Genomic DNA, 16,665 nt, shown 5'->3' with positions numbered 1-16,665 from the left:
TATATAAATGATTCTTGCATATGTACTTGAGTACCTTTGAATGACTCAAATATGTCTATTTTACCAAGTGATAAAAACCTATTATGGTAGGAACTAGAGAGGCTGTGTGGAAGGGCCTGACTTTTTTATTTTTCTACTGGAGGGAGACCAGTAATAATTAAGGTAGATGGGAGAACTGAGAACAGTGTAACAGAAGGAGAATTGAGTCTGGCCACTAGTACTGAGGTGACAGCTCCAGCTATTCTGATTGTTGTTTAACTTTACTGAAATTATTAAACTTCTTGGAGGTTCCGTTTACTAATTGTGAAATAAAGGTAAAACATTGCAGTGAGCAAATGATGTTATGAGCCTTAATATCCAAGACAAATATTGATTGTTATTATAGTAGGGATCAGTGAGAGAAAACTAAAGAATATATTAGCAAAAGTAGGGAATTGTGGAAAACTGTAGAGAACCTGGATTCTGTTTTGGGGCTTGGAATGTATACAAAGTAATTTAGTATTTTAATTATTATCTTTCTTTTATTCAATACCTTTTATCTTTCCAATCACAACTAAAAGTTATATACATATGTATTTTTTTCAACTAAACATTATAGTCATGGTTTCAGGCTTAAAAATGTAAGATTGATCAAAAAGTTGAGATTGAAATTGAAAACTTCAATTTGGACTTTTGTTCTTCGTGGAACAAATTTTTTTGAGGAGGAGTAATGTTGAATTTATTTGTGGTATGTCACTATTCCTCTCTTAGCCTTCCACTAGATAACTACTTAAAGTCAGTAATTATCCCCCTTGTGTGTATAGACCAAGTGTCTAACATATTCCTTGGCACATCTTAGATACTCTAATGATTGTTGCATGATTAAAGTGAGGCTCAGTTGCCAGTTAGTGGATATTCTTAAGAATGTTGGCTCTTTAGAGGCTGGTAGTTATTTTAAACCTTGATCAACAGATAACTCCTTCCATATGTCATTTGGGATTTCTTCCCATTGTTTATACAGGATAAGATAAAGAGAGTTAGTTAAAGAGCAGAGGAATTCTTATGATATGCAGTATTTTCATAGGCTTTGGTTGTAATACAAAATTCTACTGTGAGTAGAGGGAAAACTATTTTGTAAATGTGTTACATGTCCATCTGACTTGTCTACAAGTCTTGCTGGATTTCATAGATTTCCTGTTTGAAGTGCCTAGGATGCTCAAACACTCCATTTTATTGAACGGTATAGAGCAAGTTACTAGTGATTAGGACAAGCCCCCAAATTTGTTTCTCTAGAGTCAAGGACTTAGGTTTAAAACAATCCTCCTTTAATCATGAGGATTTTCAAAATGAAGACTGGTATAGAAGCAAAGTAGTCAGACCCTTTACTTTTAGATTTCTTAGGGATTGAGAGATATATTAGTTTAAGTTAAGACCTATTGGTAGAGGACCTGGATTCATATTTGAAATAAACTGTCCCACTTCCTTTTCCTATTTTTATTCCCTGTGCTTTGTCAACTGCTGGACTTTCATGTACAAAAAGGTTTCTCATGCAGTCAGCCTTATTTGGTATCTGCTTCTTGCAGTGGTAAAGGGGTCAGTGCCCTTGAACAGCCACTTCTGAACAATACAGTGTAAATTGTTACTACCATCTTACTTTATTACAAGGAAACAAGAGCCTTTTGTTTTACCATCACAAAATAATCACTATTTTATCTCATCCTCATATCGGAACAGTCCAAGAATGATGAGACTATCACTCTGATCTGATCCTGAGGAGGATGAGATAAAAATGTCATTATTTCAGATCCACCATTTCACACAGGGTAGTCTTTTTATGGATACCATACTGCAAGACTCGCAGAACTGTGGGAATCCAACTCTTCGTCTCTCATAGTGTTCATAGATTGTGAGGCATCCGAAGCACAGACTTCCCACATGACAGTGCACCAAGAGTATCTCAAGTAGTTGGTAAATCACAAAGGTTTTAGAGCTCATTTATTTCACATTTTTCCTAGTGCTAAAGCAATAAGAGTTTAGAATGTAATATACCATTCAAAGTTTGAAGTGGAAATATGGATAAACTTTTATTGCAGTTGTTCTGTGAATCTGTCATAACATAAACTGCTTGCTTTTGCTACTATTTTAAGTCATTTCTACAAAGTGCCGTGAAATGACCTGTGTCTGTAGTGATACAGCCGTATAATTAAGGGAGAAGTTCCTGAATATTAAACTAATTCCTTTTAATTGCTTATTCTGATAACAAACACAATTTTGGAGAAATGAATGTACCTAAAACAATGACTCTCTTATTTTGGTAATTCTACTCTAAATTTGATATGCTTAAGAATTTTTTTGACTGATTTGTATCTTTTTGACTTTTTGCTTAGAAATGCCAAAGCAGCTGGACTATGTCAGATTATTGCTTTGAAAATCAGAAATGTCTAGATCTTTGTAATTAGAAAGGCAAGCCACAGAGGTAATGAGACTTACTTTTTCAGGAGTGTTTTAGGTGCTAACATATGTTCCATCATAAGCACTTGCATGGTAGCTGGTAGTGCAGTTTTTAAGATAGTGGTATTTGCTGATATACATAACATCATTAATTATGCTAAAACCATTTCCTGTGTGCACACGGTGTATACACATATAAATGACTATAAGATTTTTGAGGTTCTCTTTAAGCAACTGGAATCACTTACACAAGCAACTTCAGTGAACTACATTTTGAGTTTCATCCAGACAAGACAGAAAAACAGATTCTAGTATTGAGATGTGCATAAGCAGGGATTTAGCTCAGCGGCATAAGCGCCTGCCTTGCAAGCAGGCAGTCGTGAGTTCGATCCCCAGTACCGATAAAAAAAAGACAAAAAAAAAAAAGGTTAAAAAAAAGTAAAAAAAAAAAAAAAAGAAAGAAAAAGGGGCTGGGGATTTAGCTCAGTGGGATAAGCACCTGCCTTGCAAGCAGGTGGTCATGAGTTCGATCCCCGGTACCGATAAAAAAAAAAGGTTAAAAAAAAAAAAAAAAAGAGATGTGCATAAGCATCTAGTATCAAGAGTTGTGATATAAAATATTTTTTCATGTGGAAATGATTCCATATAAATAATAAACACAAAGAATATGATCCTAAAATTTGAACTACTACTTCAAATTTTAGTTTATTTTTGATATATTGCTGTTGTTTATTTTAACCCTGGAGTCGCAAAGAACTTGGGACATTAGATTTTACTATACTTGCTGCACATCATATCCTCTCCTGCTCAGGCTTGGCTGGGAATTTAATCTATTTCTTATTTGAGGGGGAATTGAAGGCATTTTAAACAAAGCAAACAACTACACTATGTGTCAGCCAAAACTGAAAATATTTACTTTAGAAGCATTTTTTAGTATAATAAAGTCCAACAAAATAACAAAATTTTTTTTATCGGTACCGGGGATCGAACTCATGACCACCTGCTTGCAAGAAAGACATTAAAATGCATGGAAAAAGAGAGTTCCATTATGTTTCCTTGAGAAGGCAAGAACCATAAACATTTTGAAGCCCATAAATATATTGGAGATTTCTGTCAAAGATATGTGTTGAAGTATTTAATTCTCACCACTGGGATAGACTTGTGTCAGATGCTCTTTAAATTGCAAGTGTAGCTGGGGATATAGCCCAGCAGCACAGTGCCTGCCTGGCAAGCACAAGGTAGTGAGTTCAATCACTAGTACAACAACAACAGAAAATTGCATGTGTAAAATCTATTCTAAGAACAAGTGGTGGTTAAGAAGTGTGGAACTCCCTGCTTAGGTTTTTATGATCCTTAACTTGGAACAACTTTAAAAGCATAGGTACTAAAAATTTCATTTTGACAAGATCGGTGCCCTTCTCCTTTTTAAAATACATTTTTCCTTCAGTTTAGTATTAACTCTTGATTGCTTGCCGTACTACTTCTGGATGACACCTGCTTAAATCTGTTTAATCCAAGAACATGGTGTATATATTAAATGTATTGGCATTTAATATTTTTATTTTTATATTTATTTTATATTATTAGTACATGTTTGTAGTACATAATATTATTCATCTGAGGAGTTGGCCCACATATATCACATCTTAGTTCTTTCTTTATATCCTTTCCCCCTCACCTCCTTCCACTTCTTGGTTCTTTATAAAATGCTTTTTGCATTTTGATATCTACTTGAAATCAGTAGGATGTTTACTTTACCCTCTGAAATCCTGGGTGGGCAGGAGCAGGGTTTATGACTATGCCTTTAAGAAGTTTTGGATCAGAGGCAGGTGTGGTGAGGCACGCCTGTAGTCCCAGCAGACTGAGGCAGGAGGCTGAGGCAGGAGGCCTCAAGTTTGAGGCCAGCCTGAGCTACAAAGTGAGTTCACAGTCAGCCTGAACTGCATAGAAAACCCTGTTTCAAAAAGACAATAAAAACAAAACAAAGAAACTTTGGTCCAGTGAATTGTAATCTCAAGCCCATGAATTTGAATCACTTATGGGTCTAATCAACACTTAATTTACATACTCAAAGACTATGAAGCTTGAAGACTCAGTGTTTAAAAGTGTTATAGGTGATGATGGTGAACAACCCCTATTAAAAATATTAATTTTTGTGGGGATTTATTTTTGAAATAGAAACTATGATAGTTTTGTTATGAAAGTTGGCAAGACGTCCCTTTATTTCAGTAATTTAGGGAGAAAGTACAATGGATTCTTTCAAGGTGTTAACATATATTTATTAAGAACATGTTAATAAGAATAATTTTCATTTTTTTTTTTATACTGGGGATCAAACTCACAACTTTGCGCTTAGCAGGCAAGCACTATTGCATCTTTAAAAGTGCTGCTGAAATGCTGCATACTGTTTTGGAATGGAATTTAAGAAATTATTTACATCTGCATGCCAAAACAGTAGTAACCAGCTGTGTATGTGGCTACTGAAGCAACTGAAGTGAGCTGTACTAAAAATACGAAGTATGTATAGTGTTTTGAATACTTAATGTGAAAATACTAAACATTTTCCCTATAGATGTGAATATTAAATATCTTAATTTTCATATTAACTACATTTTGTAATACTTTAAATATATGAGCATATTGTTAGTAAGGTGTATTGCAACTTGACGACATATTGGGCACACAAGAAAATAGAAGTTAGATTTACCTGATGCCAGCTTATTCTCCATAAGTATTACTTTTTAAAGTTTCAGTATGTGAAATAATGGACTAATGAATTAATCTTTAGTTTTGAAGTGAAACCTATTAGTATATTCTGTAAGCAAAATATAACTTTAAAGATACATGATGATGATGGAGTCTGCAGGAATCATAAAATATTATTAGAATTTATAGATTGATAGTAGGTGGCTGTATAAGCCAGTAGTTTTTGTTTTTAGGGTTTTTTTAGCTGACATAATTAAGAACATGATGTAATGAGAGGGTCAGAATCTTACTTGAGGATATTAGAACCCTGAACATCTCATAACTTGGGAGATAACATTTTAAATAGGTCATACCTAGAAAATTCAAAGCTTTTAAATGAAGTTTCTTTAGCCGAACATTCAACTAGATGCCTCATCAGCGGTGGGTGACTCTCTCAAGTTTTGGTTAAAAAAATTAAGATGTGAGTTGTTAAATGTACACTTTCCTTTTCAACAATCAGATGCCTGCACCAAGTACAATATGTAGACAGTTGAAAACAGTTGAAACAGTTAAGTTTTGGCAGGCAAGAATAATTCTGTAATTGGTGGTTGTGGTAATGGACAGTGGACTCCTAACCACGAAAGGGGGCCATCATAAGCAAAGTAAGACAGAAATAAAAAAGCAGTGAAGTCAGAGGACTGACGTTCAGTGGGTTTGGAGGATTGCAGAACTATAAAAACAGCAGTAGACAAATCGAGATTTCAGCAAGTGTATTTGGTGATTATAAAGTCTAAAGTCTCTTGTTGAGAATAAGTGGTTAAGATAGTTAAGTAGCAAACATAGTGACTGCACTTGAGTAATGCAGAGAACGGAAGGGAAAGGTGTTGGAAATGAAATGATTAAGAATGTTGTAAGCACTAGCAGAGGGCAAGATAGTGAGCAACGTGCTACAATCTTCAATGTGAAACAGAAGCAAGCAGATAGGTTTGGGTCACGTATTGTAGGTCATTGGATCTCCAATGGGGACATTTTTGCCCCTTATGGCACATTTCACATTATCTAGAGACAATTTGAGTTAAAACAACTGGGGGATGGTGTATGTACTAATGAGGTCTAGTGAATAGGGGGCAGGGATTCTTTTAAACACCCTATCATGCTTAGTGCATTCTTTTTCATAACAAAGAATGATCTGGCCCAAAATGTCAGATGTATAGAATCAAGAGATGTTAGTTAACAAACAAACTGGGAATTATCAGTCTAGCAAATATTGTGTTTCTACTTTAATCAATAGCTTCTTATGGAGCATGGAGCAAAGAATTACACATTAAAAATAAATATCCATCAGCTAGGCATGGTGGCACATGCCTGTAATCCCAGCACTCAGGAGGCTGAGGCAGGAAGATATAGTCAGCCTGGGCTACATGATGAGTTCATGGCTAGTCTGAACTACATAGCAAGATCCTGTCTCAAAAACTAAACAAAGAAACAAACAGACATTCATTGACTATTATACATGTTTAAGACTTCTCAGTGAATACAACAGATAAACATTCTTGACTTGGAATAATTTTATCCAAGCAAGACAGTATGGAAAATAATATATGTAATAAACTAGATAGTTAGAAAGCATTAAGTGCTAATAAAAAAAAGTGGTGCAGATCAAGGTTATCAGGAGAGCTGAGGATGACAAAACAAAAAAGGAATTGCAGTTTTAAATAAGCATACAGGTGTGGTGACACTCCTAATCCTAGCTCCTGGGCAGATTAGGCAGGAGGACTGCCACAGAGTTGAGGCTAGCCTAGGCAATGTAGACAGACCTTGTCTCAAAAACTCAAACAAACAAAAAAATATTTTTAAAATGAGGCTGTCAAAGATTTCCTTAAAGTAACATCAGGGAAGAGATTGAAAAGTCAAATGAATATAATAAATATATTTTGACCTGAAAATATAATTTAGGGTAACAGGAAAGAATGTAACTGAGTCTCTTTACTAGGAAGGAGGTGGATTATCCTAAGTGCTTTGAGGAATACCAAGTTAGCTTCATGGAGCTAAAATAAAGAATACAAATCTTGGAAAACAAGGACAGCATAAACAGGACAGTAATTCTGCTGTATACTATTTATCTCTGTTTTGTCTTTAATTTGGCAGATAATTTGCAGGTTGATTAGCCCCTATTTTACCCTTATTTTTCATATTCTCCCCATTTGAACAATTATTTGGTCATCTAGATTTCATAGTGATATGAATGACGGCAGGAGAGAATGAGTTTCCAATGAAGATTTACAGTACCTCCATTAATCTTCCTTGCTGTTAATCACTCATTGTCTGTATCTGAATCATGTGTCTCACTAGTTCTGTCTCTCTCAGGTATGGTAACAGCACCAGGAACTACGTTATCCGGGTTGGGGATTACCATACTTTGGTACCAGAGGAGTTTGAAGAAGAGATTGGAGTTCAACTGATTGTGATTCACCAGAAGTATCGGCCGGTCAGTAATGACTACGACATTGCCCTGGTTAGACTGCAAGGACCAGAGGAGCAGTGTGCCAGGTTCAGCAGCCACGTCTTGCCAGCCTGCTTGCCGCTGCGCAGGGAGAGGCCACAGAAGACAGCCTCCAATTGTTACGTAACAGGATGGGGAGACACAGGTACTGCAGCTAACCAGGGAATGGGGGAAGCTGGATGTGTTCTTGTGTCTGGTATCCCACATTTGAATGGATAATGGGAAGTGAGATCTTTAAGTGGGTTTAGGCACAGTTGTTTGGAAATTATGCCAGGTATGAAATGTGTGCATTATAGCCTGGCTTCAGATCCTGAGGGTACTATTTGTTCCAGTTTGAATTTTAGCATAAATAAAACTCAATTACCAGTAGAATTGAGGAGTACAGAATAGTTTAACTTTTAGTTCTTCAGATCCATGAGAGAACAGGAAGAGATTTTAAGATTCTACTTCACAACAAGCAACTGGCAGTCTATAAATTTAAATGGTTTTTCCACATGCCTTTGATGCAAGTAGGCCTAGAAAGGTTTTGGTGTCTGCTTTGTTTCTTTGCTAGTCTTTATCTAGAAAAATTTTATGACGAGTTCTTTTACAGCAGACAAGAGCTACTGAGATAGAAGCTAAGGCTGAAGAGAACCATCACATTTTCTATTATTCCTTCTTGATCTTGCCACTTGTGACCCCTAGGCATGAGTAATGTGTAGTTAATGTTCTTTTGGGGCAAATATAGTTCTTTGAATTGTCTTGTAGAGTTACATCAGTGTCTAAGCTAATCCTTGCACAGGATGAACTTGAAATCAGATTGGCTGCTCTCCAGTGAAAAAGATTACTAACAATTGTACTTTTGAAGTGTCACATTATTCCTACAGGTGATAAAAATAAGGTTTTAATATATCTTAGTGTTTGTTTACTTTATCCAATTTTACATTCAAGCTGATTTTATAGAACATTTGTAGCAGCTGAGATGCACTGAGAACATTAGTAATATCCTGGAATTAAAGTAGGTGGGGGAAGAAGCATTTCCTGAAATAATTTAGTAACAAAATCAGATGAAGGTATATCAAGTCTTTGAGAAGGCTAAAGTCTATTTGAATTATGATGGATTATGTCACCTTCCTTTGGACACCATATCTAAATGAATAGAAATGACTAAAGGAGTAAATTGTATAGAATTTTTGTGGTCTTCTTTCTCCAGTTTAATTAAATATATGATGCAATCTGTACTCCCAAGATCATGGACACATTAACTGTACACATTAGCCACTGAATTAAGTCATGGCTTACCAGGAAGTAGAGTACCATAAAATGAACTTTGTGAAGTCTATTTATATGTGGGAAAGTACATTTTATTTCCAAATCATTCATTATGAAATACTGTTTCTACCACCTTAGCTTCTTATATGTGATTACCACTCATATTTAATCTCCAAATTGAAAAGTACTGTTTTCAAATGTATGTCTCAATATATAACCAGCATGAAAGTATTTTTAGCTTTTTCAAATTTTGGGTTTTTTGGGGGTGGTGATACTAGGAACTGAGTGTAGGACATTGTACATGCTAGGCAAGCACTCTGCCACTGAGCTGTATCTTCAGATTATTTTTAGGTTTTTATACATGCAGTTCAAATACTAAAGCCTGCACTAATGTGCTTTCTTTAGTTACTTTTTGTGTCAGCCAAGTCCATGTTATGCATTATCCCTCCAAACTCAGTACTCATAAATTTGGGAAGGATGTGCCAACAATTAAAAGTATACTATTTTATTGAGTTACCATGTATGTTAAACTACACTAGTGATACAGCAGAAATTGTTTCCCAAACTACTAAATGTTCATTTAATTGTTAAATGTTGATTCTCAGCTGGGATCTCACTGACTAATCCATATATTTGGTCTGAGTAGGAAGAGCATATTCAAGAACATTACAGCAAGCAGCCATCCCTTTACTTCCCAAGAGATTCTGTGAAGACCGCTATAAGGGAAGATTTACTGGGAGAATGCTCTGTGCTGGAAACCTCCAGGAACACAAACGAATGGACAGCTGCCAGGGAGACAGTGGAGGACCGCTCATGTGTGAACGTCCAGGAGAGACCTGGGTTGTGTATGGGGTAACATCCTGGGGATACGGCTGTGGAGCCAAGGATTCTCCTGGTGTTTACACTAAAGTCTCAGCCTTTGTACCTTGGATAAAAAGCGTCACCAAACTATGATTTGCAGACAGCTCAACAGTAAATATCTGAAGAAACTGATGAAAGCTACTAACTCTATTAGCACAAGACAAAGGAGCTTGAAGTTTCCTTTATGTTGACAGAAACTGTATACCCTTTGCTGCTTTTTGTGATGTGAACATTTACGGTTAGATACCTCAGTGTAATATTATCCTTACATTATTGATGATTGAAATTACTGGGAAAATTTATTTCCTTTGCCTGTTTCCCAGCATTCTCTACATTCAATTTTATAATTAGGCTGTTTTCAATCAAATGAATCAATATGGGGTACGGATTTGTAGTAAAAACTCATTTGATATATGCCTCTAAATGTATTTTCTATTTGTTCATTTGACAAGTTATCTTCCCCTATCAAAGCTGTGGGTTTTGTCAAATGCAATCACTTGCCCATGGGGAATTCCATTAACAACTTCCAAGGTGGAATAGGACCATGAGGCCACAAGGACTTTGTTAGCCTGTTACAATATATTTCCCAATAAAGGCACCTGGTATTTCCAGGTATCTTTGTTAAGCAGATACTAAATAAACTCTTAAAAGGGAAAAATTAAAAATGTGAAAAGATTTAAAACATGAAAAGTGCTAGCTGAATATATCAGGCATATTAACACACCTAGTATATTAATCTTTAATATCTATGTGAAATCTGTGAGTAGGTAAAATAAAGTACCACCTGAAGTCCAGGACTCAGGATTATGATGGGAGAGAGCCACCTACTGGAACTTTTCAGCAATTGACTTATTCAACTTACAGCTCTTCATAGAGCACTTGCCTAGCTTGTGCAAGACCCTGGAATCAGTTTTCATCACTACTCAGTCAAAATGCCTTCCTTTGTCTATATTGGCAAATGTATCAAATGCTTGTCAGTTTAACATGTGACAGTATTAGGTGACTACACTAAAAGGTCACGACAAAGGAATTTTACAATAGTGTTTTCAAATGGACTGGTGAATAACTTCCTCTAAGAAGGAATCCAAAGGAGGTTAGATGCACATCCCCCAAACCCATGGTCATCTCACTTGAAAGTCAGTTTTTCTCAAAAATGATAAGACGGCTTTACAGGGAATTCTTGGTAGCAAAACCAAAACTTTGCCCAAATAAAAGGCACACATCAGTAAGACTGCTAATACTCCTAGAGAAGGGAATTATTTCAGATGTCACACCTCTTCTGAATTCAGTGTAGAAACTGGTTAACAAGTTAATGTGAACTTTAGTATGGTTGTAAACAACCCTCTTAATTCTCTCTTGCACTGATGCTCATCCTTTTGTAAATCACGTTTTGCAAAACTAAAATTTTCTAAAAGCCCATCATTTCAATTAAAACTACTAAAGTAGCATTCACATTTTTGTTATGTACTGCTGCTCAAGGGTCTTAAAAGAAAATAATGTAAGAGATGAAAAAGTCTATCAATGAATTTTCTCCACAGCTGGCCTTGTTATTAAACTATTGCTAATAAACATTCATACTGATGTTTTTAATATACCAGGGATTATCAAATTTAAAGGCAGCAAAGAGGCCTGCAATTAATTCATAAGTAAAATACATGATTTATAAGTTATGTAGCCAATTGTCTTAATGTTTTTTTGAAGACACAACTGTTCAGGGCATATTTATGTAAATAAAGCACATCAATTTTTATCTTGTGTAATTGCCTTAATTTTGGGGATAGTATGCAAATATGGTTCTCTTGGTTATTATGTGCAAACTATTCAATTTACATTACACAATCTTTTTAACAGTAGACTGGGAATATTTTTACTTTACTCGTTAATTGAACAGTGCATATCCATCTACACAAATCAAGCATTTTATTCAATTACATCAAGGAAGTACCTTAAATATTAATTTAAACAATTCAGACATCATGTTCAAAATACTACTTCAGTAGTTTCCAGACTGTTCAAAACGCCCAGTTCTAAGAGTTTAAAGTTTGGTGATCCACTGAAACACGGATGACACTTCGCCATTTACCGCTTTAGATTTCTTGATTATCTGTTAAGAAAACAAAACTAGCATTAGAAAGTCAGATCTGTGTAATTACATCACTAAGATCTTAGCAGCTATTTACTTTCAATTGGCTCTTAAAACCAGTCTAACAAGCACTCTTCCTACAACTGTAATATGGGTTTCAAACGATTCGACAATACTTATAGTAGTTTACCCAGTAACTGCCTCCTCTAGGTTTTACAGTGAAGAATGTTACTTGTGCAAGTCAGAATCTGATACCAATTAAATGGTGACAGCTTTGCCAATAAACAAGAATATGCTCTTCCATGGCTAGGAAGGGAGACTGCCACAACTGACAGGTCCCAAAGACACATGGAGATTCAAGAGTCCAGAGCTCAACCAGCACACCCAACTCCCAGTGACACTACTCACCACGTGCTCAAATGGTGGCGGTTCTGAGTGCTCTGGCGCCAAATATGGGCTCAAAACGCTCACATGCGGGCGGCCTTGGAGCTCACGCCTCGCCGGCGTCTCCGGGAGCATTCATGGGCGCCCGCTCGCCCGCTCAGGATCCTAGGCTGCACGTGGCCGTTATGCAATCTAATGCATGTCGAAATCTGTTCGGGTCCTCAAAACTAAAGACTTTTAAGACTGACCGCCTCCTACCACTAAAGCAAGAATTTTGAGCTTTCTGCAGTTTAATCACGTCCTTATGTTCTGACGAAATCATTTTAGCAGACAAGACACAAACAGGTCAAGGACCACAACCTGCGCACTTCCCGGACGCAAAAGGCCGAGTTTGCCGCCGCACACTGCCTTATAGAGCCGATGACGCCTTTCCGGGGGAAGCGCAGCGAAGGGCGGGGACCTTTCCCTCCGTTAGCTCCGCCCCTTCCTGCAAGCCCTCGTCCCTACGCTTCCATTTGTAGTCTTCCACTTCCTGCTGTGGTTCCACCCCTCTCTAGGCGCTCCGCATCTCACCTCCCCCCACGCCTCCACCTCCGCCCCTCTCCTGTCTCCGCCCCCTTCTCTCTCTGCCCCTCCCCGCCCCCGCCCCCGACCCCGCCCCCGTTCCCGCCCGCACCATCTAGGATTGAGCTGGTTACCTGGACTTCAGACGCATGCGCACATGGTGGCGGAAAACTCGCGAGGTTGTGAAGTTCCGCGGCTCTCCAAGGCTGAGTGAATTTACTGCAGTAGAAAGATTATTTTTCTGTTTAAGGTCGTTGCTTTAGAAGTTACTGTTGCTACGGAGATACTGATTTCGGCATTTAACCTTGTGGTAGGTTAATTTGTATAAAGTTGGCTTTTTTTGGGTTCTCTGCCGGTGAACTTTTCGTGCTATCCGTGCCTTTCAGCATTCGCTGGGATTCCTTGCTTTTGCTGAAACGCCAATGTCTTAGGTGTCCCCCTCCCGTAGTTTCTTAAGGGAAATGGTTCGCCAGTAAGAGACCAGCTCAGCGGATTTCCTGAACACAAGATAAGAAAAAGGGCCGCGCGAAGTGGCGCATCCCTGGAATCCCGGCAGACACAGAAAGGTGGCGAATTCGTGCTCAGCCTGGGGATTTACCAACGCACAGAGAACTGTCAGAAATAATAAAATAAAAAAGCACTGGGTGCACCCGGCGCGAAAGCTCTGAGTTCCATAGCTAGTACGGGGGTGGGGAAGATTAGAAAAAAGAGAAAAGGTTGAGTGAGTCCTAATTGGCGCGGCGTAGCTCTGCTTGTAGGTGTCTTTGGTCTGACCGGTATCTGGTCACTTTCTCTGGAAGCATTTGGGATCCAGGTGTCTGGATCTTAATTCCCTGCTGTATGTTTCATTGAGGGTGCAATTAAAAAGTAGAGCGACTGCCCGTGTAAAATGGGATCTCCAACGGTCAAGAATAGTTTTAGCGAGGTGTACGTGATGGTGCATGCCTGCCATCCTAGCATTCGGTAGGCTGAGGCTGGAGGGTCACAAATTTGATTCCTACTTGGTCATTGTGGCCTTTTAGCAAGACCGTGTCTCAGAGTAAAAAAGTTGAAAGGTAGCTCTGGGCCAAGGGTTTGTGTTCGATTCCCAGCCCCTCCTAAAAAAAGTTTTAGTCTTAAGACAGGTGCTTGTTAGATCACAGTAAAAAATTGTTTTAGCTTTTCTTAGCTATGAAACAAGGATAGAGGAGAAGCTTTTACTCAGTGCTGGACCATTAGGTGCAGCTCATTTGCAGCAATTGCTGTCAGGGAAAATGGTATCAAGACCTTATTGGGTGAATAAAGTGGTGCAGTGGTGATGGACCAAACTTTGTGAGATGTGTACATAACTTCTGGCAAAAATTTAATGGGATTAAAAATTGGTCTTATTTTTGGTAAGGCCTCAGAGTAGATAAACTTACAGGAGATACATTTTAATTTGAAATAACTAAAACTGTTTCTAAGGCTCACCATATTTTACCCTTTTTCTCATCTCATATTCACTTTCGTAATGAACCTGAAGAACTGCACAATAATAATGCTTAAATATTAAATCACAGTGTGGAGTTCTGTCAAATAGCTCCCATATTAGTTTCTTGGCAGTCCTCTAAAAAAAAAATACCATGTTTAAGTAACAGAAATCTATTTGGTTACAGTCCTGGGGGCTGGAAGTCTGAGATCAAGGTAACATCTGTTGTTTCTTCAGAGGCCACTCTCCTTGGCACATATGTAGATGATAGTCTTTTTTTCTATTTTAACATAGATACCTGTCTGCATCAATCGATTTTTTTTTTCTTTTTTTCTTTTTTTTTTTTTTTGCTGTTTGCAGAGCAGGGTATTGAATCCAGGGCCTCACAAATGCTAGGCAAACACTCCACCACTGACTTATATCCCCATTCTTAAAAAGGATTCTAGTCATAATTGATGAGAGGCCATTTGTAACCTCTTGTAACTTTAATTAGCTCTTTAAGGATCCTATCTTCAAATATGGCCATACTCAGAGGCAGTGAAATTTATGTCTTCAACATGTGTGGAATCCGCTGAGCGTATGCCCAGGACTTTCTATGAGTTTTTGTACTTTTTGAGGCAGAATCTTGCCATGTAGCCCAGGCTGGTCTTGAATTTATAATCTTCCTCGTCAGCTTCCAGAGTAGTTAGGATTACAAGTTTGCCTCATTTAATTTGCTGAAGATTTTAAATGAATATTTCCATTCATGTATATGTAGGCACATATGTTCTAGCTTTTGACTGGACTTCGGTGCTTTGTCTGAAGCTGGACTAAAATACCTGCCATTTACTACCCCCATATTTTGTTAAGGTTTATTATTCTGTCTTCTATGCCATCTCATTTAATTTTATCTGTCAAACTTCTATTCAGCTTTTAGTGCCTCACATAAATATTGCATGTCTTTTGCTTGTCTTGTGAAAATATTACTCTAACTGAATTTTTTGACATACAGTAGTACTCTTGGTACCATTATTGTAAATCCTGTGGTGAATGGTAAATGTCTTAACTTTTCCTTTTCCATTTCTTTTTTTTTCTTTCTTTTTATTTATTTATTTATTTTTAAATTTTTGCTACTGGGAATTGAATCCAGGGCATTTGTACTGTACTACATTCTTAGCCTTTTCTTATGTTTTATTTGGAAATAGGAGTTCACTAAGCTGTTAAATTGCCCGGGGTTGGCTGGAACCTGTCTCAGCTTCTAAGGGAGCTGAGGTTGCATGGTGTATCACCATGCTTGACTTGTTTCTGTTTATTTGAAGTGGCTAAAAGAGTGAGTTGTGTAAAGCAGGCAGTCAGTTACATTACTGAATGCCTTGAGGTACTCAGTAGATACTTTTGAAATTGAAAAAGTTGTATTTTTTACTTTAAAAAGTAATTTTTCTGCAGCAGGTAGAATTTAATTCCCCTCGGTTAAAACACCAACTTCAATGTGACTTGTGTTTAGTAACTTGCTTTAAAAAATAGAGTAAGGAAAAGGACAAAAGTATAACTTTGCAGTGGAGAAAAGTGATAAAAACTATCTACTCCAGGTAATCAGGGATGTCATGGTGATATTGTGTATTGTGACATAATTAATGAAAAGGACACTTTACCTCTTTCTGTGTTCTTTATCAAAACCCATATCCCAGTCTAACCTTGAGAGCAAAGTCAGTCAAAAATAAATTGATGGACAGTTTATAAATTACCTAGCCAATATTTAACACTACCATAGCTGCAAAAAAGTTAGACAAGTGTCACACCAAAGATAATAAAAGGTCATATGGTCCCTGGCTGAGACCCTCAGGAAGAAAAATGAAGTTAATGGACAAATAGTGAAATCTGAATAGTGTGGAATTTAGTTACAAACAATGTGGCAAAGTTGATTTTATAGATATGACAGATGTACCATGATGTTTTAAGATACTTAAAAAGAAGGAATTGGATGAAGTGTGTATGGGGGAGCTTCATGAACCATTTTTGCAATCTTGTAAATCTGAAACTTTTGAAATGATTTTATAAGAGCAGTTATAACTTTGTAGTCTGTTATGTTCATGTTTTAAGACAGAATGGTAGTTACAATCCACTGTTATTGTGAAATTTGTGGCTGAAATGACAGTATTTCTAAGTTTGAGGAGATTTGAGATCCAGTCCAATGAATTTAGTCAATACTTAAGGAAATTTTTGAGTCTTAGAATACTCAAGAGAGACGGTGTGATAATAGAAGAATTAAAATCAATTGTAAATAAAGATTAGTTTAAAGATTTTAAAGGTCAAATGAAAGGTGAAGCATTTAGAACTGTTAAAACATATCAGGTAGTATTTCAACTCTTCAGTACGTGGACTGAACGGTTAGTTGTAGAATATTCTGTTTGTTTGTTTGGTGTAAGACAGGGTTCTTTTGCTGTGTAGCCCAGTCTGGCCTTGAACTACCTATCCTCC

At 37.1% G+C, this 16,665-nt stretch overlaps 1 protein-coding gene, 1 long non-coding RNA gene and 1 other non-coding gene across 4 annotated transcripts in view; 1 reads left to right on the top strand and 2 right to left on the bottom strand.

Annotated features, from left to right (window-relative positions):
• Prss12 (serine protease 12) overlaps positions 1-11,480 on the top strand; it is a 66,603-nt gene extending 55,123 nt beyond the window's left edge. For both annotated transcript variants that reach the window (XM_063260707.1, XM_003477121.4), the window contains 2 exons: positions 7,483-7,763; positions 9,516-11,480. In XM_063260707.1, the coding sequence (XP_063116777.1) occupies positions 7,483-7,763; positions 9,516-9,823 (589 nt within the window). In that variant the 3' untranslated portion in view covers positions 9,824-11,480. The remainder of the gene's footprint in view (positions 1-7,482; positions 7,764-9,515) is intronic.
• A 153-nt stretch (positions 11,481-11,633) lies between these two features.
• On the bottom strand, positions 11,634-12,739 carry LOC111753587 (uncharacterized). Its single transcript, XR_002788360.2, has 2 exons — positions 12,222-12,739; positions 11,634-11,834 (listed from the first exon to the last, which is right to left on the bottom strand). It is a non-coding gene; the product is annotated as an uncharacterized LOC111753587 (long non-coding RNA).
• Positions 12,037-12,167, bottom strand: LOC111753668 (small nucleolar RNA SNORA24). The gene has a single exon (XR_002788453.1). It is a non-coding gene; the product is annotated as a small nucleolar RNA SNORA24 (small nucleolar RNA).
• Positions 12,740-16,665: the final 3,926 nt, after the last annotated feature.

Source organism: Cavia porcellus, unplaced genomic scaffold (assembly GCF_034190915.1).
Source record: "Cavia porcellus strain 051 isolate PalLab524CR breed Dunkin Hartley unplaced genomic scaffold, mCavPor4.1 scaffold_14, whole genome shotgun sequence".
In the NCBI taxonomy this organism is placed as follows: domain Eukaryota; kingdom Metazoa; phylum Chordata; class Mammalia; order Rodentia; family Caviidae; genus Cavia; species Cavia porcellus.
The sequence above is the reverse complement of the archived record's forward strand: the minus strand, read 5'-3'. Positions and strand labels throughout refer to the sequence as shown.